At 38.0% G+C, this 23720-nt stretch overlaps 2 protein-coding genes across 6 annotated transcripts in view; one reads left to right on the top strand and one right to left on the bottom strand.

The window, feature by feature from the left end:
- Window positions 1-4035, bottom strand: part of LOC118882820 (zinc finger protein 33B-like) — a 57874-nt gene extending 53839 nt beyond the window's left edge. The window contains exon 1 of the mRNA XM_036829152.1: window positions 3986-4035. The gene's annotated coding sequence lies outside the window, so the exon portion shown is untranslated. The remainder of the gene's footprint in view (window positions 1-3985) is intronic.
- Window positions 4036-4130: 95 nt separating this feature from the next.
- On the top strand, window positions 4131-22671 carry ZNF248 (zinc finger protein 248). 5 transcript variants are annotated; one of them, XM_036829161.1, is made up of 7 exons: window positions 4131-4210; window positions 5093-5146; window positions 5890-5991; window positions 6084-6125; window positions 14455-14581; window positions 14860-14955; window positions 19654-22671. In XM_036829161.1, the coding sequence occupies exons 4-7, from the start codon at window positions 6111-6113 to the stop codon at window positions 21141-21143; spliced, it is 1728 nt and encodes a 575-aa protein (XP_036685056.1). In that variant the 5' UTR covers window positions 4131-4210; window positions 5093-5146; window positions 5890-5991; window positions 6084-6110; the 3' UTR covers window positions 21144-22671. The 5 variants fall into 5 exon arrangements, with proteins under 5 accessions (XP_036685056.1, XP_036685057.1, XP_036685059.1 ...); XM_036829162.1 differs by lacking the exon at window positions 5093-5146; XM_036829160.1 differs by lacking the exon at window positions 4131-4210 and having other exon boundaries at window positions 4221-5146.
- Window positions 22672-23720: the final 1049 nt, after the last annotated feature.

Below are 23720 nucleotides of genomic sequence, written 5' to 3'. Positions count from 1 at the left end.
TTCATTGAAATGCAAAACTTTTGTGCTTGAAAGGACAGTATCAAGAGAGTGAAAAGACAACCCACAGAACAGGATTACAAGGACTTCCCTGGTCGTCCAGTGGTAAAGAATCCACCTTACAATGCAGAGGATGCGGGTTTGATCCCTGGTAAGGGAACTAAGATCCCACATGCCGCGGGGCAACTAAGCCCGCGTGCCACAACTACTGAGCTCGCACGCCAACTAGAGAGCCTGCGTGCCACAACTAGAGAGAGAAAACCCGCCATGACAACTAGAGAGAAGCCTGCGCACCACAATGAAAAATCCCACGTCCTGCAACTAAGACCCAACACAGCCAATAAATAAACAAATATTTGCCTTGATCAGTTTAAAAAAAAAAGAATTGGATTACATATTTGCAAATCATATATCTGATAAGACACTTGCATCTAGACTACATCAAAAACTTTTACATCTCAATACTAAAAGGACAATAAAATAACACAATTTTAAAACGGGCAACTGATCTGAATAGAGATTTCTCCTGAGAAGATATACAAATGGCCTATAAACTTATGAAAAGAGGTTTATCCTCATTATTCATCAGGGAAATGCAAATCAAGACTACAGTGCAGTTGTAGTTCATACACACTAGGATGACTAGAATAAAAAATCAGATAAAAGCAAGTCTGTGTAGGGGAGTTCCCAAGTGGTCTAGTGGTTAGGATTTGGCACTTTCACTGCCGTGGCCTGGGTTCAATCCCTGGTCGGGGAACTGAGCTCCTGTAAGCCATGTGGCATGGCCAAAAAAAAAAGTGTGTGTAAGGATGTGGAAAAATAGGAACCATCATACACTTCTGGTGAGGATGAAAAATTGTGAAGCTACTGTGGAAAAAAGTCTGGAAGTTCTTCAAAACATTAAACATAGAGTTACCATGTGAATCACCAATTTAATTCCTAGGTGAATACCCAAGAGTAACGAAAACATGTCCAAGCAAAAGTTATACATGAATGTTTATAGCAACATTATTCACAATATCTAAAAGGTGGAAACAATCCAATGTCCATCACCTGATGAAGGGATAAAGAAAATGTGGTACAAAACAAAAATATTCTATACAAGGGAATATTATTCAGTCATAAAAAAGAATGAAGTATTAATACGTGCTAAAACATGGAAGAACTTTTTTTTATAAATTTATTTCATTTATTTATATTTGGCAGCATTGGGTCTTCGTTGCTGCGTGCAGGCTTTCTCTAGTTGCAGTGAGCGGGGGCTACGTTGTGGTGCGTGGGCTTCTCATTGCGGTGGCTTTTCTTGTTGCGAAGCACAGGCTCTAGGTGTGCCGGCTTCAGTAGTTGTGGTGCACGGTCTCAGTAGTTGTGGCTTGTGGGCTTTAGAGCACAGGCTCAGTAGGTGTGGTGCACAGGCTTAGCTGCTCCGCAGCATGTGGGATCTTCCTGGACCAAGCCTCGAACCCGTGTCCTCTGCACTGGCAGGCAGACTCTTAACCACTGTGCCACCAGGGAAGCCCATGGAAGAACTTTGAAAAACATTATGTAAAGTGAAAGAAATCAGTCACAAGAAGTCACATATTGTTTGATTCCATTTATATGGCGACAACAGTAGATTAGTAGTTGCATGGCATTGGGGAGATGAAGGTATAGGGGGATGATAGCTAAAGCGTATGGGGTTTCTTTTGAGTTGATGAAAGTGCTCTAAAACTGACTGTGGTGATGATCACTCTTATCTGTGCATACACTGAAAACGACTGAATTGTACACTTTAAATGAGTGAGTTGTATGTTATATGAATTGTATCTCAATAAAACTGTTATTTCTTAAAAATGATAAGAATACTTTAAGAGGATCCAAAAGCTAACCTACGATAGCTCTCAATGCCCAAACACAGAACAATTTGAGCAACATAATAACATAATAGTATTGGATGAAATTAAAAGAGTGAGGGAAAAGGAACTGACCTAAAAAAAAAAAGGGAGCAACAACATGAATGAATCTTAAATGAATTTTGCTAAGCCAAACCCAGGAGATACATATAATTCCATTTGACATTCTGAAAAGGGTAAAATTATAGAACAGAAGACAGATCAGAGAGTGCCAATGGTTGAGTGAGAAGGTGGGTTGAATAACCATAGTTGGGAATAAAATAAATATCCATACTGATATAAATAAATGATGTAATAAATAAATGCTGGAAATGAAAGTTTTCCCTTACAGGGGATCCCCAATTAATAAATATAGAAGAACGAGGTGAAATATAAAATCACCAATTGGAACACCACAGTAATAACTGTTGCAGGCAAGATCCACCAACGAAAGCTAAAATTAGTGGCCAAAACTCTAAGTAGGAATAGTATATTTGCATAGTCTTAAAGGTTCTCCCCCCAAATTTACTACTAAATGTGGTGATTTAAAAATATGACCCTAAATTTGAGATGGAGCTTATTTCCGCTCCCACTGAGTGCACTGGACTTAGTAACCCACCTCTAAGCATAGATTGGAAAGGGAAAAATCCTAAAGATATAGTGGAGAAACCTGTCAAACACCACCTTCACCAAGTAACCAAGGTTAATATAAGTTGTGTTGATACCATGTGTCCCCTCATATATAGGTAGGACACATCCTCTCTGTGGTATTCTTTCTAAAAATTTATAACCTCAGTCCGATCAGGAGAAAACATCAGACAAACTCAAAGTCAGGGACATTCTTCATAATATCTGACCACTATTCTTCAAACATCTGAAGGTAATGAAAGACAAGGAAAGACCACGAAACTATTGCAGATGGGACGAGACCAAACAGGCTTGATGATTAAATGTACTGTGGTATCCTGGATTGAATCCTGGATCAGTAAAAGCGCATTACTGGAAAAACTGATGAACTGTGAATAAACTCTGTAGTTTAGTTGATACAATTGTACCCGTATCACTTTCTTAGTTTTGGTAAATGTACCATGGTTATGTAAAATCTTAACAATTAGCGGGACTTCCCTGGTGGTCCAGTGGTTAAGAATACGCCTTCCAGTGTAGGGGACTTGGGTTTGATCCCTGGTGGGGGAACTGAGATCCCACATGCCACAGGGCAACTGAGCCCGCGTGTGTGGGCAACTAGAGAAATCCTCACGCTGCAACGAAGGTCCCATGTGCCGCAACTAAGACCTGATGCAGACAAATAAAAATAAATAAATAAATGTTAACAATTAGGTGAAACTGGGTGAAGAGTATACGGAGTGAAGAGTGAAGAGTATCTTTGCAACTCTTCTGTAAATCTGAAGTTATTAAAAAAAAAGTTAAATGACATTGATCAAAAAGAGTTAACTACATGTTCTTTTATGAAAAGTTCATCATAAAATAATACACCCATATGATCATACTGTGCTAAAAATGTCATGAGGATGCCCACATAAGAGAATGTATATTTGGTTCCAGGTAAAGCATTTCTGAGAGATGATAAAGTGCTTTCTTCTTAAGTTTAAGTTTAAGTTTCTTACACAGGAACAGTTTTTATTATTAATACTGAATTGCTAGGTTGCTTTTTTCCTCATTCCGGAGAATAACTAGGCTGCTCACAGATATTATTTTAGTTTACATAGATTTATTGTCTAAATTATAGAAGATAAATTTATCAAAACTAAAATAACATCTGTCCACGTTCATAAATGAAATTCATGTACCACTTTGCTTCTCTTGGTTTGTGTCTAGTCGAAAACGCACACTGCTTTGACATACATCTCTGGGACACGGACAGAATCCAGGGTCCGGGTAGCAGGAGTGAATATATCAGATAGTAATCTCTCAATTCAGTCAACAAGGCAGAAACTCTCCAGCTGATTTCTAAAGGAGTGGGCACGGTGTATACTGGGCAAGGTAATCTTAAGAAACGTACTGAACATTTATGTGCCAGACGCCATCCTAAGTGCTTTTACAATGTAAACGCCCTTAACCTTCATAAATACCGTTAGCTAGGTACTGTACTATTAGCTTACTTTCGTACAATGTGGGAGTGAGGCATTGCTTCTAAAGGTAGAGCCACTTTTCCAACCCAAGCTGCCAGGAGCCAACTTCCAGCTCGCCGCCACCGCGCCACGCCGCTCCCTTCCTCTGCGCATGTGCATCCCCGCCTTCTCCTCCCGGCTCGTCCTTCCCCGGCTTCCAGCCCCTCGTGGGAAACAATCCCTGGCCTCCAGGTCCACGCGGCGAGGGAGCTGCGGGTGAGCTCCAGAGGGTGGGGGCGAGGGCCAAGGGGACCCCGCGCGGCTCGGGGAGCCGGCGGAGGCAGCGGTGCCGGGTGGTAGGTTGGAGCCCCGCGAACATCGGCAGGACCCCAGGAGTCTGCGGCGCCTGCAGAATTGAAGGGACTGCAGGCGGCGGCGCCTCTGCCTGGAGAGGCCGGAGTCCCGCGCGGGAACGCGAACTCTCGGGCTCGCTCAGTCCTCAGCTGTTAAGCCCTTGAGCTGAGCGGGCGGCGCCGTCGTGTGGCCGCGGGTGGGGAGTACGCGTGCGTGACGTATGCGCTAGGCCCGCGGGGAGGGAGCGGGGTTGTCAAGGGGAGAGCGCGTGCGTGACGTGTGATCTAGGCCTGCTAGGAGGGGCGAGGAATGCGGGGAAGAGCGAGTGCGCGTGCGCGACATGTGTGTGCGCTTCACGTAGTGACGTGTGCGTGTGCGTCGCTTGTGCGCTGGGATTACGGGGCGCCGGGAGGCTGTGGGAGAGAACGACTGCCCCAGGAAGGGGCTCGGAAATACATGAATTTCCTGGACCAAATAGCCGCTGGGAGATTTGTCTTGCTTAGCTGTAAAATGCGGATATCTAGAGTGCTTGCCGCATTTTTTGTGTTGTTTTGAGCGCTCACGTTTTGTTAGCTGCTGTTGTATTTAATTGTTTTGTATGTAATGCAGGCGGCTGGAGCTTGGATGAGTCTCTGGGGCCTCCATTCCTCAGTTAATTCGTTTGTGAAATGGGATTGGAGGGAGCTGGACCAGCTAGCCACCAAGGCCTTTTCCTGGCTCTAACATCACCCAGATCCCAAGTTATTATTTATTATGTATTCATTTGTTATTTGTTATGTATAATTATGACACGGTATCCTGAAGCCATCGAAGGCTGTGTGAAGGTGGAAGGTCTGAGACAAATTTAAGAAGAGAGAGGTGAGCTGGAGCTGAGATGGGTGGGCACACAGGCTGCACAGGAAATGTCACCTGTTTGGAGAGTTTGTGAAGGCATGGTCGGGGTTGAAAGGCTCACCAGCCATAGCTTAAGAAATTCTGTCATTATCTGTCCCTAACACCTCCTCCTCCCCTCATTCTCCAGTCATTCTTTCCTGAGGGGAGCTGCCCTCAATGTCCCATTTTTCATGGCATCTAGAGAAATGCTGAGGTTCCTGCTCCCCCGGCCGGATAGACGCGCAGGATGGTAGTGCAGGCAGGTCCTTTTTGAGTTATCTGTTGCTTACTTGAAAAATGAAAAAAAAAAAAAAAAAAAAATTGAGCCTGAGAAGGTGAGTGGCTCAGGTCATGCAATTTGTTAGTGGTAGAATCGAGGTTGAAAGTCAGGTCTGCAGATTCGTGGGCCACTGCTCATTTTGTGACTGTTAGGTCAAAGTTAGTTTTTTATTAAAAGATCCTTCTGAAAATTGTAAGCAGGTGAGAACATTTAAAAAAAAATAATGAATCTTGCCTTAAACACTCCCATCCCTTTTTTCAGAGGTTTCTTGGATTATCTGACCTCATAGGATTAATGGTGTTAGCAGATAACCAGATAAACAATATGGTTTGAGGTGTTTTTCTCCCCCTACAACATCAGTTTTGGCAAATCCATAGTGTTCCCTCCTTTAGATTATTGTTCAATGTTAAACTCATCTTCTCATGTTTTTAATTTTTCTGTGTCACAGAACCTAAATTGGTAATAAATCAATAAGAAACAAATGTTTACATTCACTCAGTGAAAAGTATCATGTCTAAGCTCAACATAAATCGGAGCCACACATGGACAAGTAAGTATCTTGTGTGTGGAGCTGTGTAGGCAGGTGAATCCAGGAACTACAAGGCAGGCCAAGTTCTTACTTCCTTCTTCCTTCTCCCTCAGCTCTCCCTCCTCCACTAAGAGTGAAAAATGAACAAATCCCAGGTGAGTTTTTTTTGTTTGTTTATTGCCATTTTGTCTTAAAATGCGTTTTCTAAAGTTTCTAAAGGTTTATAAAACCTTATGTCAGCTCATTTGTATTTCTAGCTTGAGTATCAGGTAGTCCTGGCTTTTGTTTCTGCATTTCCATTTCCCTTTCAACCTAATACATGCAGTCTTGCTTCTTCACCACCACTCACCTGAATCAGTTCTGGAAAAGACCACCAAATTGTAATCAAATCCAGTTTTTGTCTGTCTTACTTGACCCTTTTGCCGCATTTGGTACTATTATCCATAGTCTCTTTGTTTTGAAAGTCTCTGTTGTTGTCTATGACACTACCCTCCTAGCTCTCATTTTCCTAACTTCTGCCCCTCATGAAGTTGGCTTTGCCTTTTGCCCCAACATTGCTTATCCCTGGGTTTATTGCTTATCCCCTGCTTATCTATCCTTAGCCAACTGCCCTTCCCAGTATACCTATTTTTCCTGACTGTTTTTGTCCTTTTTAAAAAAATGAAATAATTAAAAATTGTTAGTATATTAACATGGTTAAAAAAAAAGTAAGTGATACAAAAAAAGTAAGTAAAGGGACTTCCCTGGTGGTCCAGTGGTTAAGACTCTGTGCTTCCACTGCGGGGGGATGTGGGTTCGATCCCTGGTCGGGGAGCTGAGATCCGCATGCCGCTTGGCGCGGCTAAAACATTAAAAAAATAAAAAATAAAAAAATAAAAATTCACACCCCATCCTTTCTGTACCTGACGCTTCCTCCAGGTAGGGTGAGATTTATTTCTCATCTAAACTGTGACATTTTCGCTGAGAGTGAAAGAGGTTTTATTAACAATTATGCTGAGACAGCTGGCATATATTGGGACAGTCCCAGACGAACTGCAGTGTATTGTCACCCTACTATAGGTATACATTATTTCTATTTCTTTTTTTTTTAATTATTTCTTTCTTTCTTTCTTTCTTTCTGGCTGTGTTGGGTCTTCGTTTCTGTGCGAGGGCTTTCTCCAGCTGTGGCAAGTGGGGGCCACTCTTCATCGCGGTGCGCGGGCCTCTCACTGTCGCGGCCTCTCGTTGCGGAGCACAGGCTCCACACGCGCAGGCTCAGTAGTTGTGGCTCACGGGCCTAGTTGCTCTGCGGCATGTGGGATCTTCCCAGACCAGGGCTCGAACCCGTGTCCCCTGCATCGGCAGGCAGACTCTCAACCACTGCGCCACCAGGGAAGCCCCTATTTCTATTTCTTGTTTGTCCTCCCAGTGTTTCTTTATTCAGTTGAAAGAAAATATGTGCTCCCGGTCTTTATTTAAAAGGGAATCTATTATTAGGGTTTCTTAAATTTAGATGCATCTGTACATCCCTGGCAACGTGTTAAAATGCAGATTTTGATTTAGTAGATCTGGGTGGGGCCCTGGAGTCTGCATTTCTAATCAGCTCCCAGATGGAGTTGATTCTGCTGCTCAGGGAAGCACACTGAGTAGTGAGTATATACACTATTTCCCATTCTTCTTCTTCTTTTTTTTTTTTTTCCTTTTTTCACTTCTTTTTTCAGCCTGTTCCAGGGATCTTTCTGTAACAGAACATCTTTCTTTGTTAACAATCACATGGTAATTCAATTGAGAATGTTCCATAGTTTATTAAACTAGTTATTAACTATTTCCAACCTTTTGCTACACAAACCATGTTTTAATGAATAGCCTTGTACATGTAGGTTTATTCTATCAGATAAATTCCCAGAAGTGAGATTGCCAGGTCAGAGGGTTGAATACAATTGATAAACTTGATCCTTTTGGTGGGATTATAGATAGTATCATTTTGTATTTCCACTGGTACTGCATGAGAGTGCTTTTTCTCCATAGCTTCTCCCATAGAAATATGTGGTTCACTTTTGGATTTTGGCAACTGATAGGTAAAAATTAGTATTTTATGTAGTTTACATCTGTAATTATCTTAACTATGAGAGAGGTTGAAGATTTTTTTCATGCATCTAAAAGGTGTCTTGTTTTTATATTTCTGTGAACTATCTGTTCATATCTTTTGCCCATTTTGCTCTTAGGTTTCTGGCTTTTTTCTTTTTTTCAGTGTCTGGTTAGCTCTTTGTATATTAGGGATACTAATGCTTGTCTTTTATATGAGTTATTTTCTGGTATATCATTTGTCTTTTGATGATTGTTCATGGTTTTTTTTCCCCATGCAGGTATTCTGCTTCAGGATACCACATTTCACTTAGTCATCATGTTTCCTTAGGCTCCACTTGGCTGTGACAGTTTCTCAGACTTTCTTTGTTTTTGATGACCTTGTCGGTTTTGAGGAGTACAAGACAGGTGTTTTGTAGAATGTCCCTCACTTGGGAATTGGCTGCTGTTTTTCTCGTGATTATATTGGGGTAATTGTTTTCTTGGAGAAAGACCACAGAGGTAGAGTGCCATTTGGTAACATCTTATCAGGGTAAATGCTCTCCACGTGACTTTTCACTTTTCAACAGATGATGAATCACTTTTGATCACGTGGCTGAGGTCATGTGGTCAACTTTCTCCACTGCAAAGTTATTCTTTTTTCCTCTGTTTTCATACTGTACCCTTTGGAAGAAAGTGGGGAGTTATGCTATACCTCCTTCATGGTGGAGTATCCACATAAATTATTAGGAGTTCTGCACAGGAGATTTGTGTATTTATTAACTCAGTCAGTATTTAATATCAATATGAACTCACGGCTATTATTTTTTACCTTGTTTATAGTCCAGTACTACCTTGTTCATTTTGTTGCGCAAATTGTTTCAGCTTGGTTATTAAATAGAGCACTTTCAACTGGTTCCTGTGTCCTTCTGATGTACCCCATTATTGTGGTTCTGTTTGAGTACTTCTTCTATACTTTCTGGTAGTAGAAGATATTCCAGGCTCATCTTATATTTCCTGCCCTAGAATTAGCCATTTTTCCCTGAAGAGCTCTGGTTCCTTTTATTGGAGCATGGTATTAGAAACCAAGATTGGGGGGCTGGATTGCTACTGGTTTCTAATTCCTTAGAGACCCTCTCAGCTGACTGAAGAAGAAAATATATATGTATACTAACTCACGTATATACACATATCTATAAATATTTCAGTATGTAACCATCTGTGTTTGCATTAAGCTAAGTATTATTTCACACTGATGTCCCCTGCTGTAATCATTATCACATGGAACATTCTAGCCTTCTCTCCTTGCTTGTCTGTAACTCCCACTCTAGCAATCTGGCTACCACCATCCGCATTTCATTTACTTAATTGTTCAATTCCAGCATACATGTATAAGTGATTTCTGAGTCATTAACCCATGGACTCTTGGTTCCTTCCAGTTTTTGGTCATTATGAATTAAGCTGCTAGAAACATGTAGGTTTTTACATAGACATACATTTTTAAATAGCTAGGGTGTGAAACTGCTTGATCATATGTTAAGACTGTTTAGCTTTGTAAGAAACTGCCAACCAATTTTACGAAAGTGCTGCATCATTTTACATTCCTACCAACTGTGAATCAGAATTCCTCTTGTTCTGCATCTGGAACTGAAATTGATGTTGTCATTGTTTTGGATTTAACTGTTCCAGTAGATGTGTCATGGTATCTCATTTTTGTTGTAATTTATATTTCCCTAATGACAGATGATATTGAGCATTTGTTCATAAATTTATCTGCTATCCATATGTCTTTGCTTGACATGTTTATTCATATCTTTGGTCCATTTTTCTATTAGGTGATTGTTTTCTTGCTGTTGAGTTTTCAGAGTTCTTTTGCATATTTTGAATGCAACTTCTTTATTAGATATATATGTTGCAAATATTTTCTCCCAGTCTGTAACTTGTCCTTTCATTTTCTTACAAATGGCTTTTGCAGGGCAAAATATTTTATTTTAAATGAAACCCAACCCATGTATTTTTTAAATGGAATGTGCTTTTTTCTGTTGTATTTAAAAACTCATCACCAAATCCAAGATCACATAGATTTCCTATGTTCTATATTGTCTTCTAGAAATTTAATAGTTTTGCATTTTACTTCTAGGTCTGTGATTCATTTTTAGTTAATATTTGTATAAGGTGTAAGGTCTGTGTCTAGGTTCATTTTTTTGCATAGATGTACAGTTGTTGAAGAATCATTTGTTGAAAGACTACCTTTTCTCCATTTAAATGCCATTGTGCCTTTGTCAAAAATCAGTTGACTATATAAAACAAACCAGCGAAATAACGAAAAAGAAACAGACTCACAGATATAGAGAACAAACTAGTGGTTACCAGTGGAGAGAGGGAAGGGGGAGGGGCAAGATGGGTTAGGGAATTAAGAAGTAGAAACTACTATGTATAAAATAAATAAGGTACAAAGATATACTGTACAACACAGGAAATATAGCCAATATTATATAATAACTATAAATGGAATATAATCTTTACAAATTGTGAATCACTATGTTGTACACATAAAACTTATACAGTATTGTACATCAGCTATACCTCAATTACAAAAAAAAAAAAAAATCAGTTCACTGTATATCAATGGATCTGTTCCTGGGACCTCTGTTCTGTTTCACTGATCTATGTGTCTCTTTCACCAATAACACACTGTCTTGGTTACTTGTAGCTTTATATGTCTTGAAATCAGGTAATGCATATCCTCTTTTTCCTTCTTCCATATTATGTTGGCTATTCTAGGTCCTTTACCTTCCTATATAAATTTTAGAATCATTTTTTCAGTGTCTACAAAATAGCTGGGATTTTTATTTGAATTGCACTGAATTTATAGATTAAGTTGGAAGGAATTGACATCTTAACAATACTGAGTCTTCTGATTGATGAATATGGAATATCTCTCCATTTACTTAGATCTTTGATTTCTTTCATCAGTTTTTGTTTTTCTGCATATCCCTGTAATATATTGTGTTAGATTTATATTTGAATACTTTTTTTTTTGGTAGTGGTATTGTAAATGGTATTTTTTTCATTCAAAAATTTGAAATTCCAATTGTTTATTCTGATATGGGAAAACAGTTGGCTTTTTAATATTGACCTTGTATCCTATGATGTTGCTATATTTGCTTATTACTTCCAGGATTTTTTATTCTTTTTCTTTTTGTAGATTCTTTGGGACTTTCTACATAGACAATGTTGACTTCAAATAAAGACAGTTTTATTTTTTCTTTCTAATCATATTTCGGTTTTTTATTTTATTTCAGTTTTTTTGTTTGTTTTGTCTTGTTGTAGGTCTTTCTGCACTAGCTAGGACTTGAATAGGAGTATTAAGACAGGACATCCTTGCCCTGTTCCTGCACTTAGGGGAAAAGTGTCCAGTCTCGTAACATTAAGTATGATGTTAGCTTCTTCATCAAGTCGGGAAAGTTCCCCTCTATTCCTAGTTTGCTGAGAGTTTTTATCATGAATGACTGTTGGATTCTGTCAAATGCTTTTTCTTCATTAATTGATATGATCATGTAATTTTTCTTCGTTGGCTTATTGATATGTTGGATTATATTGATTGATTTTTTTTAATGCTGACCCAGCCTTCCATACCTGCAATAAATTCCACTTGGTTGTGGTTTGTATTTCTCTTTATACATTGTCAGATTTGATTTACCAATATTTGAGAATTTTTGCATCTATGTTATTGAGAGACATTAGTCTTTATTTTTCTCATAATGTCTTTATCTAGTTTTGGTATTAGGGTAATGTTGGCCTCATGTAATGAGTTTGGAGGTGTTATTTACCAGAGGAGATTATGGAGAATTGTTATTACTTTTTCTTTAAATGTATAGTAGAATTCAACAGTGATGCCATCTGGGTTTGGTTCTTTCTATTTTGGAAGTGTTTTAATTATTGATTCAATTTTTTTTTTAACAGAAATGAGTCTATGCAGGTTATCTGTATCTCCTTGTGTGAATTTGGTAGCTGTGTCTTTTAAGGAATTTGTCAATTTCATCTACGTTACCAATTTTTCAGGAATAGAATTATTTGTAGTATTCTCTTATTATTTTTTTAATGTCATTAGGCTTAATAGTGTCAACCTGTCTTTCATTTCTGAGATTTCCAATTTGCCTCTTTTTTCTTTTTTTCTTGGTTAGATTGGAGGTTTATTAATTTTATTGATTTTTTCAAAGAAGCAACTTTGGGTTTCATTGGATTTTTGTATTTTTTTCACATTTTCAATTTAATTGATTTATTCTAATTTTTATTATTTCCTTTATTTTGCTTGGTTTAGGCTTAATTTGCCTTTTTTCTCTAGTTTACTAAGATAGAAGCTTAGGTTTTTGATTTTAAATCTTTTCTAATATATACATTTGATGCTATAAATGTCCCTCTGTGCACTGCTTTCACTGCATCGCACAAATTTTGATACATGGTATTTTCATTTTTATTTCATTTCATTTAAAATATTTTAAAATTTCTTTTGAGACTTCTTTGACTTATAGGTTATTATAGGTTGACTTATAGGTTATTTAAAACTTACAGGTTATAGGTTTGACTTATAGGTTATTTATAAGTATGTTGTTTAATTTTCAACTATTTGGGGTTTTTCAGCTATCTCTTGCTTATTGATTTCTATTTAATTACATTGTGGTCTGAGAACATATTTTGTATGATAGCTATTGTTTTAAATTTGTTAAGGTGTGTTTTGTGGCCAGGACTATGGTCTATCTAGGTGAATGGTCCATATGAGCTAGAATAGAATGATAGAATGTGTGTTTTATGTTTTTGGATGGAATATTCTACAGATGCCAGTTAGATCATGTTGATTGATAGTGCTGTGCAGGTCATCTGTATACTTACTGACTTTCTGCCTGCTCAATCGCTCAAGATAGAAGACTCCAACTATGGTTATAGATTTGTCGTATTTCTCCTTTCAGTTCTATCAGTTTTTGCTGTATGTATTTTGATACTCTTTTGTTAGGTGAATATGTTTCAGATTGTGTCTTCTTTCTCTAATATGATTTGAACCTGTCTAATGGTTCTTAATATCAGATATTGTAATTTTCAACTTTGGAATGCCCATTTTATGCAAGTATGTATGTATCTGTGTGTGTTTGTATACACATGTATCAGAGGTCCCCAAGACCATCACCAGGTTCAGTGATTTGCTAAGATGACTCAGTATGTAGTTGTACTTAGTGCTGTCACTTATTGAAGTGAAAGGATACAAAGCACAATCAGCAAAGGGAAAAGGCACATGGGGCATAGTCCAGAGGACACCAGGCGCAAGCTTCTAAGAGTCTTCTCCCAGGACACACTTAAGTCCTCTAGCAGTGAGATGTGGCAACAGAAGTGAAATGTCTGCCAGGGAAGGTCAACAGACATTCAGTGTTCAGCATGTTTATCAGGGGCTAGGCACATAAGTGCTTTCTGCTTAGCATATAACAAAATTCCAAACTCCAGAAGGATGTATGTGTGCAGCATAAACCATATTGTTTACACAAACGGTTTAGGCTCAGTGAACCATTCTTATCAAGGACTGGTGAGAACCCTCCTGAAATCCAAGTTCCCAGATGCCAGCCAAGGAACACCCTTGTAGCAGATCTTTCAGAGGATAGCAGTCTCAGGCCTGCTCTGTTAATTCTTTCTCCACAACACACATACCATATATCTGTTGAACTTCTCCCATCCTTTCATTTATTTTGTTCATATTTTCCTCTATTTTATTGAACATATTAATCATAACTCATTTTGAAGTTCTTGTTTGTTCCAATATCTGAGTGTCCTATGGGTATGCTTTTATTTTCTTTTTTTCCTTGGTCTTTGTCTCTTCATATAACATGAAATTTTTTATTGGATGCTGAACATTGTATTTAACAACACAAATATTGGTAGAGGCTCCAGAAAATGATCTCTTTTAGCGGAGAGGATTCATCCGTTTCTCTGTTGGGCAGGTAGAGTACAGGACTGGTCACTTTAATCAGTCATGGGTTGAGCTTGGTTAGGGCCTGTACCGTATTAATTTTAATCCCTCTGTTCATTTTAACAACTGAAAGTTTTACTTCCTTAGTGACAGTTAACTTTATAATATAAAAGATAATATGAAAGAACTTTTTCTTGGTAACCCCAGTCTACTTTGTGCATAATGCTAGCTCCTACAATTTCTAATTTAATAAATGTAATGTGTATGTCTCCTTATCAGGAATAACATTTGTAGCAACTAGTTCCACCCCCTTAGTGGAAACTCAATTTGTACAAGATATTACTTTTTTCCTACATAGGATAGCATAAAAGAAGGCAATCCTATATACCAATTTTTAGTAAACTCTAAAGAGATTAGTTCTTTTAAATATTTACCACTCATAGAGCTCTGACAATTTCATATAGAAAAGGAATATACTGTTACAGGAACAAGTGTCATTCAAAGATGTGTGTGTGGACTTCACCCAGGAAGAGTGGTACCTGCTGGATCCTGCTCAGAAGATACTATACAGAGACGTGATCCTGGAAAATTACAGCCACCTTGTCTCAGTAGGTAAGAATTTTTTCTCCATGTGAATGAGTAGCATGCATTTCTTAGTTGATGAAACATGAGAACTCCCTATGGAATTTTCTGATGGAGATTCAAGGGATCAGATGACTGATCCCTTTTGGCCACTATAAAGAATGCTATGTTCTTACCTCTTTAAGGATTGGTTCATTTAGGCACCTCTTTTAGGTAGCTCCTGAAGCTATACATTTCTTCCCCATCATTTTTTCAGAGTCCCTGAAGCCAGGCTGTTCAGTCGTAGTCCTGTGTTATTTTCTTTACAGGGAATTGCATTACTAAGCCAGAAGTGATCTTCAAGATCGAGCAAGGAGAAGAACCTTGGATATTAGAGGAAAGATTCCCAAAACAGTGCCGCTCAGGTGAGTTAGTGAGTTCACAGGCAGATGGAAGCCAGAGGAAATGAGATCTTAGGGCATTGGTTTATGGTTTATCAACTTTGAACTATTTTTCCAAAAAAACATTTTTTAGCCCCAGACCTTTGGAAGTAATTAAGAACAGTTGGCCCACATCCCTTTGTTACCTTAATCACATTCCTCCATATGTCACTTTCACTCATAAATGCTTCCCTTTGTTCTTTGACATTTTAGAGTGATTTACCTATATCCATAATCCAAACTCATTTGGCTTCATCTGAGATAATTTTTCTTGGTTACTTTATCTTTTAAAATTGTTCACCTTCTCTGTATTGTCTTTGGACATCTCTTGTTAGGTAGTATGTATTCATGCAATACTTCCATATATTCATTTAACAGATATATGCTGAGCACCCAATATGACCCAACTATGTTTATAGGTAATTAAAAGAATGTCCCTATTATCACAGAGTGTCTATTACAGTGAAGGACAGAAAAGCGTAGGTGTGTGTGTGTATGGAGTTATACATGCTTGTATACACACACGTGGTGTTGGGTGGTGATAAATACTGTAGAGAGTTAAAGCAGTGGAAAGGGGGTTGGAGAATGATGGCATGTGCTATTTGGTATGGAAGTCAAGAGAAAACCTTTTTGATGAGGTCCACAATAGACAAGTCTCTAATAAATTAAAGTGTGAGCTCTGTGGATTCTGAGTATTCCAGACAGAGGGAACATCAGGTGCTGAACTTCTCAGACAGGTGTGCTCTTAGGGTGTTTGAGGAATGGCAAGGATGTCAGTGTGGCTGGAGGTGAGAAGGCCTGGGGGAGATTGGTAGGAGATGATGTCATAAGTAGCATGTATCATGGGAGACCCATTAATTTTATTTTGAGTGATGTGGGAAATCCTCAGGCTTTTTTGAGTAAACATGAATCAGATTAAGCTATAAGATTGGATTTACAATTTAAAAGGATCTCTCTGACTTCTGTGTGGTGAATATGTGGTGGGTAGATGATGCTTAGGCACGAGCAAGGAAGGAATAACAGGACACTACTATGTACTCGGGAGGAGAGAGGCTAGTGGCTAAGGCTATGTTGGAAGTGCTGAGAAATAATAAGTGACAATAAGTGACAGCACTAAGTACAACTACATACTCAGTGTGGATTTGTACATATATCTTGGAGATGAGGCCAAGAGGATTTGCTATTGGGTTGGATACAGAGTGTGAGAGAGAGAGGAGTTGAGCATGATTCCAGTGATTTGTCTCAAGCACCTGATAACTTAGGGTACCATTTACTGAGATAGAGAAAATTTGGAGGAGAGATTATAGGGGAGTTACTACAGATTTTACATTTGGACACAAGAAGCTGAGGTAACTGTTAGAATCTGGGATTGAAAAGGAGATTTCATATATATATCGTATGAAGTACGTAATGAAGCCAGACCTAGAAGTATCCATTCGAAAGGCATCAGCTTTAGGTGGTGTTAAAGGTTGGGGCTAGATGAAGACTTTTAGATTAGAGATTGGCAAACTTTTTTGTAAAAAACCAGACAGTAAATATTTTAGGCTTCCTGGGCCACACATGGTCTCAGTTGCTGCTGCTGCTCTTCCTCCTCCTCCTCTTACCTCTTCCTCTTTCTCCTCACTCCTCCCTGCTGCCTCTTCTGTTGTTTTCCCTCTAAAAACATAAAAAACATCCTTAGTTCTAGGACCACTGCCTTGCAGTCATAGTTTGCTGTCTCCTTTTCTAGAGAGTGATTGTAAATGAGAGAGGTAGCCCTGGGATGGTACCACTTTTACAAGGTGTGTAAATCCATTAAATCTCGTCATTAGAGGAGACTGAGACGAACAGTCTGAGGTACAAGAAAATTAGAGAGCCTGGTTTCCCAGGGATCAAATAAGGAACATTCAACCATCCATTACTGCCTTAAATGGCAACCATGGGATCAGGGTATGGAACCCGTTATCCCCTATTACTAGTTTTTTCAAATACTCCTGATATTGTTTTCCTTTCCGTCTTCTTCATCTCTTCATTTTCTCACTTTTCACTGATGTCACTCAAAACCATAACTGTGTCTCTGTTCTGTCATTCCTGACTTGATCTAATTCCTAGTTGGTTTTTATTTTTTTACCTAAAGCATCCAATTTATCTTTCACTAGCCTAACAAAGTTGCTCCTTATTAATAAATGAATTTACAGTCTCCTTCCATTGACTGTCACAATGTGGTCCTGTTCTATATATCTCAGAGTCTTTCTTTCTGCTCTTTAGAGTTTATACTAAATCTCATACTATCTTATGTCTTAAATTTCACTTATAAATATTTTATCTTTTTTCTATAACTTTTACTTTTGTTTATTTTGCCTTTTCAGAAAATTAAAATTGTAAATGTAAAGTGTTTAAACATTGCATGGTATATAGTAATGGCTTGTTATTATTTCACTTATTTTAAGTTAGAGATCAATTTTTTGCTGCAACTTAAATAGTCCATATTTTGTAACCCTAACCCACTAGTATCTGTATCCCAAAAACTCAGACCTGATCATATGACTGCTGCTTGGGGTTTCTATCATTGTTGAGATTTTGTTTTCCCAAAGAGAAGGCCCTTTCATATTTTTCCTGATTCTGATATTTTAATAATTACTTTGTTGAGTCAAGTTTAGAAGAGATCACTCTTTTTCATCCATTCAGAAAGCATTCTATAGTACTCTTCCTAAATGCACATTTCCTTATTTTGTCCTCATGTACAGGTTGGAAATAATTCATATGCACATTACTTTCTAAGGAGGATTAATGTGTATCCTCAATGAAGTCAGAGGAAACAGAATTTTGGTAACACCTGTCAAGAGCTAGACTGTGGTCATGACAAAGGATTTAGCATTGAGCACTGGATTTGTTTTATTTTACAGTGAATTAAACAGACAGTAACCTCTTCTAAGGCAGCAAGTGGAAGCTAAACATGGTAGGGATGTTGTAGAGTTTGTTGGCTTTTGTTCTTTTATTAATATTTTTGTGGTTTGTTATTTTAAATTAAAGTAAGTAGCATTTCCTGAAGGATGTCCAGGTCCCAAGGAGAGCCAAGGCTGGAGTGTAGCTAATTAAGTGAAATGTGTGTTGTTGGGAATGAACAGTTTATGAGCGCTCCAGCTAGAGTTGCACAGATATTTTTTAATGGATTTGTGGAATTGTGATTTGAACTCTTACTGTGAATCTAGTTTTTGTTTTGATTTGTGTTTGCCAGGATAAAAACTATTATCAGTTAGTGTTTGGAGCAGTGGGCTCAGGACTGTTCTAGATTTTTTTTTTAAACACGTAATTAACATTGTTGCATTGGGTACCAACAGTAAAGTATAGACAAGAATTTTTATGATAAAGTTTGTTGAAGGTCTCAGAACCATATAGAAAAATGTGATCATTATGGGTCTCACCAGTAAGTAAAAGCCACAGATGAGGCTAGATATGAAAGCAGAAAACCTCACTGTAAAAGATAAACCTAGATATAAAAGCAGACTTAAAAATCACTATTGCTTTAGAAACAAAATTGTTTTGAGGAAAAGTAGACCAGCAGACTGAAGTAAAGAAACATGTGACTTGATGGTTGGGATAACTTCATTAACAGCTGTGAGAAAACCAAATGAACCTGGTCGTTTTGCAGAGATGGTCTGCCCCTCCTCTATTTTGTATTTCCTGTTGGGCATTTGTGTTGTTGTGAATCACAGCTAGATAGAGTCTGGGTTAAAGCACTGTCCCTTAAAACATGAGGAAATAGGTGCTTTCAGAAATTTATTTTGATGTTGCTATATCAAATGGGAAAAAGAGGAATGGCAACATGCATATTAGTGAGGATCCTACCACAGTAATCAAGCTGTGGGAAGATAAGGACAAGAAACCATAATCTGTCTCTGTCAAACTGAGTACCTCCTCTAATATGTTTCTCAGACAGTCTATTTTCCTTTAAAAAAACAAAACAAAAACAAAAAACCTCCTTTGTTGAACTCATCCAGTTCTCGGAGTTTCCTGCTCCCTACATGAACAATGCTCAGAAAATCTCCATCCCTTGCTCACCATGTCTTGAGTTCATTTCACCTTCTCTAGCCTGCTGCTCTTACAGCATTTAAAAAAATAATTATTCCTTGTGAATTAAAGGAAAAACTAGATCCTGGGCTAGCGGACAATTCTTCTGAACCTGAGGAACTGAGGAAGTTGGTGTCTTCAGAACTTTAGTCTGGTGTTGATGTGTAGAGTAGAAGCAAGTACTCTAGTAGGAATCCCACCCAGCAGTGTCTGAGGGGATTAGGACTAGACTGTCTGTCTCCACCAAACATAGTTCATCCCCTGAAAGCCCTTGTCTACTAATCTTCAACATCACTTTATTCAGTGTTCAATGTCGCTGTTGGGCTCACTCCATTCTCTTGAGCTTCCTGATTTCTGAATCAGCCACTCACCGGTTCCCTGTGCTTTGAACTTATTTCACCTTTTTCTGTCCAGTTTTAAAGGTTATATTAATAAAGTATTCCACTGCAGCATGTATTTATTTTCCACTCAAACCAGAAGGGTAAAGGAAATGTATACTTGGATTTAGTTTACACCAGAAAACTGAGCCTAAAACAAAAGAATTGACTGTGTAATAGGGCATTAGTATAAAAGTCCAATTCCATTATAAATGTACTATGATTTATAAGATGTGGTTATTTTTCTCATTTCTAGAAGACTGGAAAGTTGATGACCTGATAGAGAGCAGCCAGGAAAATGAAGATGAACTTTTTTGGCAACTTGCTTTCACCAACCCAACGTTAAGTACAGATAGTGGTGACAGAGTAAGGAAAACTTTAAATCTAGGTACAGACTCTGTTCCTTCAAGAAATTTTCTGTATAAGATATGTGACACATGTGAAATGAGTTTGAAAAATATTTCAGGCTTAATTATTAATAGAAAGAACTATTCTGGAAAGAAGCCTGATGAGTTTAATGTATATGAGAAATTGCTCCTTGATATTCGGCATGAGAAAACTCCTACTGGAGGGAAATCTTATAAATATAATCAAAAAAAGAATGTCCTCAATCGTAGCCAGGATCTCACTCAGCCAATTTTTGACCCACCTTTTGAGTATAATGAAAATGGACAAGGCTGCCATGGGGAGGCAGACTTTTTCACAAACAAGAAAGCTCAGATAGGAGAGGCACACTGTAAATATAATGAATGTGGAAGAACTTTCATCCAAAGTTTAAAGCTCAGTTTATCTCAGAGAACTCATTTGGAAATGGAGCCATATGAATGCAGTATTTGTGGGAAGTCCTTCTATATGGATTTAAGATTGGGGCATCAGAGAGCTCTTACAGGGGAAAATCCTTATAATGAATATGGGCAGATTTTCTGTGACAGTTCAGCTTTCATTATCCATCAGGGAAATTACACAAGAAAGATCCCCCATGAATATAAAGTAAGTCACAAAATGTGGGAAAAGTCAACCCTCTTTAGACATCAGATAGTACACATGGGGGAAAAACCTTATGAGCACAATGAAAATGGAAATACTTTCAACAAGAAGTCACATCTCACCCAACTTCGAAGAGCTCACTCAGGAGAGAAAACCTTCGAATGTGGTGAATGTGGGAAAACATTCTGGGAGAAGTCAAACCTCACTCAACATCAGAGAACACACACAGGAGAGAAACCCTATGAATGTACTGAATGTGGGAAGTCCTTTTGTCAGAAACCACATCTTACCAACCATCAGCGAACACATACAGGAGAAAAACCCTATGAATGTAAACAATGTGGAAAAACGTTCTGTGTGAAGTCAAACCTCACTGAACATCAGAGAACACACACAGGGGAGAAACCCTATGAATGTAATGCATGTGGAAAATCCTTCTGCCACAGGTCAGCCCTAACTGTGCATCAGAGAACACACACAGGAGAGAAACCCTTTATATGTAATGAATGTGGGAAATCCTTCTGTGTGAAATCAAACCTCATTGTACATCAAAGAACTCACACAGGAGAGAAACCTTATAAGTGTAACGAATGTGGGAAAACCTTCTGTGAGAAATCAGCTCTCACTAAACATCAGAGGACTCACACAGGGGAGAAACCCTATGAGTGTAATGGATGTGGGAAAACCTTTAGTCAGAGGTCAGTACTCACTAAACATCAGAGAATTCACACAAGGGTGAAAGCTCTTTCAGCATCCTGAACGTTCTGAAGCCTTTATCCACTCTTTCAAATTCGTTATACAGGTTTTTAAAATGAGATTAATGAAACCCAAAGAATGCCACAAATTATTAGAAAGTGAGGTTTTGTTGTACTTCAGATAATTAGTACTAGAATAAAACCTTATAATGTTTTGAATATGTGAAAGCTTTCAAGAAAAAGTAAAACTTTCCATCAGAAAATTTATATTGAGGGGAAATTCATTTAAATAATATGGCAAAAACCTTTATCTAGAATTTATGTGTGTAGTGCCATATTCTGGATGTGATGCCGAAATTTTATTGTAAATATAATGGATGATACTCATTTATAGTCATACTTACAGAATCTGAAGTTTAAAAAAGTTAAATGACAACAGCATTAAACATTTATGCGAAGAGTCCTTGATGTTTGCAGACCTTATGTGAGTATGCTAATATCATAGAAATTTGAGGTATTCTTGATATGTATATTAGAGCCCAACATGCTTGTGAAGAAAAACTCTGAACCCTTAGTTAAGTAACTATTATGGTCTATATTAATATTTCCCACACTAGATGCCATCAGTGTCTTTATAGGTTGACACAATTATGTACATATGTATATGTAAATATGTTTATACACACATACCAACACACAGTGGTGTACTGCAGTAAGCTTATACTGGCTTGCAAGTACTGCTGATTGTTAAATTTTCAGGAATTTTGTGAGCCAGTTGTTAAACAGAGTCATTATTTAAAAATTAAACTATATAAACTTACAGTTAAATATTTAAAAAGCAAGGGTAATAAGTATTCAACATTCATCACTTCCTAATTACTTTACAGTATTTTGCTGTTATCTTTGTTCTTTAGGTTATTTGTATTGTTGAATCTGCATGGTGAATACTGTATAATGATGTGCTACTGGATATCTCTTCCCAGCTCTACATTCAGTGCCATCATGTTGGTAGCTTGGCTTTAGTGGGAGTATTTACACCATGATAATTGGCAAATTCTACAAATCAGGGTTTTGTTTTCTCAGAGAACCTGTAGTCACATATTTACAGTAGCACATCACTGTGTATTTATGAAAATACATTTGGAAAATTTAAAGTACAAGCCACATACCCCTTTTTCCATTTCCTGATATAAATAAATGGCTATGGCCATTATTGCTGAATGGCCTCTTCAATAAAGAAGCCAAAATATGTTTTTGTGAGGTTTTTAACTACCTCTGCATCAATCCTATTCTAAATACTACCAGAGTCTCTCTGTAGCATGGCCAGTATATGCTATTTTACAACCATATTGCTTACCTTTCTTCTGACTTTGCTGGCATATGTGAATGAGTATGGCCATTTTTACTGAGCTTCCACTTCCATAAAAGAGCCAAACAATATTTTTCTGAGGTTACTCAGCTGCCTTGGGTCAGTCAATAATGTAAATGCTATTAATAACAACGATATTTACATAAATTTCGCAAAGGTTAACATCAGTTATGAACAGTAATGCTCACTGCATTCTACAAATAAAAAGTGGTGTATAATGAAATGCCTCTGTTATATTCTTGGTGCTTCGTTGCTGTATCTATTTAGGCATGATGCGTGTAACCTGAGTTGTATGTAACAAAGGAACTATGTATTTGTATTTAATTTAATAGACTGTAATATACTGTCTCTCTCTTCTTTGTCCTACTGTTACCTTTGCTTCCTTGGAACACATTGAAAGCAGTTCCAAGAGATACTGCCCACCCAACAGCCAATCCCTGCTTCTTACTTACTGGGCTGTTTTGTCTCTTTGTCCGTCCTTCCCCCAGATGACTTAGGGGTAAATCCACATTAGTCTAAGTTAATCATGAAGATTCTATTCTATTGATTTTGTTGGGATGGACATGTGAGCAGTGAGATATTTGGAAAATATTCTGCAGTGCTTTGGGGAAAGATCTCAGTGATAAAATATTGTCATGACATGGGAAGAGGTTGTCTCTCTTCTGCTGGACATTTTCATGTCTGTATGTTACACTAGATTATAGTTGTGACCCTGAAGGACAATAGCCTGAAGATAACAGTACACAAGATGGGAAAAGCCTGGCTCAGAGGTGACGTCACTAAGCTGCACAACTCTTTTCGGACCTGCTCTCTACTAGGAGTTTGTATTACTGTGGCAATAGTGGCTTCTTATTTATTCTCAGGGATGTCTGTTATTTAGACCTGAAGGCAGTCCCCTGATATAGATGAATTCTTTTCTAAGTGTTAATGTTCTATACAGCAATTTTAGGGAAGAATTACTTCTTTTGACAAGTTAGTATAGGATGGCTGTTGGTATCAGCCATGGTTCTGGTGAAAAACAGAATTCTGCTTCAACTAAGAAGACTTAAGTGGCAGACTTATTACAGTACAGTAGTTTGGGCCAAAAACAAGGGATATTGAAGCACCTAGAGACTAGTGTCACCAGGAAGCCATTACCATTCTAAGTCCTTAAGGGGAAAAGGATAGAAGCAAGTGTTACCAGAGCCCAGTAAGAGTTGCTCTTATGGAGGAGGGGCCTCCTCATAAGAGATACTGTCACTACCAAAATTTTGGCACCAAATCCCCAGAACC

The sequence above is a fragment of the Balaenoptera musculus genome, chromosome 16 (assembly GCF_009873245.2).
Source record: "Balaenoptera musculus isolate JJ_BM4_2016_0621 chromosome 16, mBalMus1.pri.v3, whole genome shotgun sequence".
Lineage (NCBI taxonomy): Eukaryota > Metazoa > Chordata > Mammalia > Artiodactyla > Balaenopteridae > Balaenoptera > Balaenoptera musculus.
Note: the sequence above shows the minus strand (reverse complement) of the source record. Positions and strands in the feature narration are given on the sequence as shown.

What these genes read in the sequence shown, in the direction of transcription:
- ZNF248 (XM_036829162.1), top strand. An exon ending in CAGCCACCTTGTCTCAGTAG is followed by an intron (nt 14,582 to 14,859) that starts GTAAGAATTTTT and finishes TTTTCTTTACAG; the next exon opens with GGAATTGCATTACTAAGCCA. An exon ending in CCCAAAACAGTGCCGCTCAG is followed by an intron (nt 14,956 to 19,653) that starts GTGAGTTAGTGA and finishes TCTCATTTCTAG; the next exon opens with AAGACTGGAAAGTTGATGAC.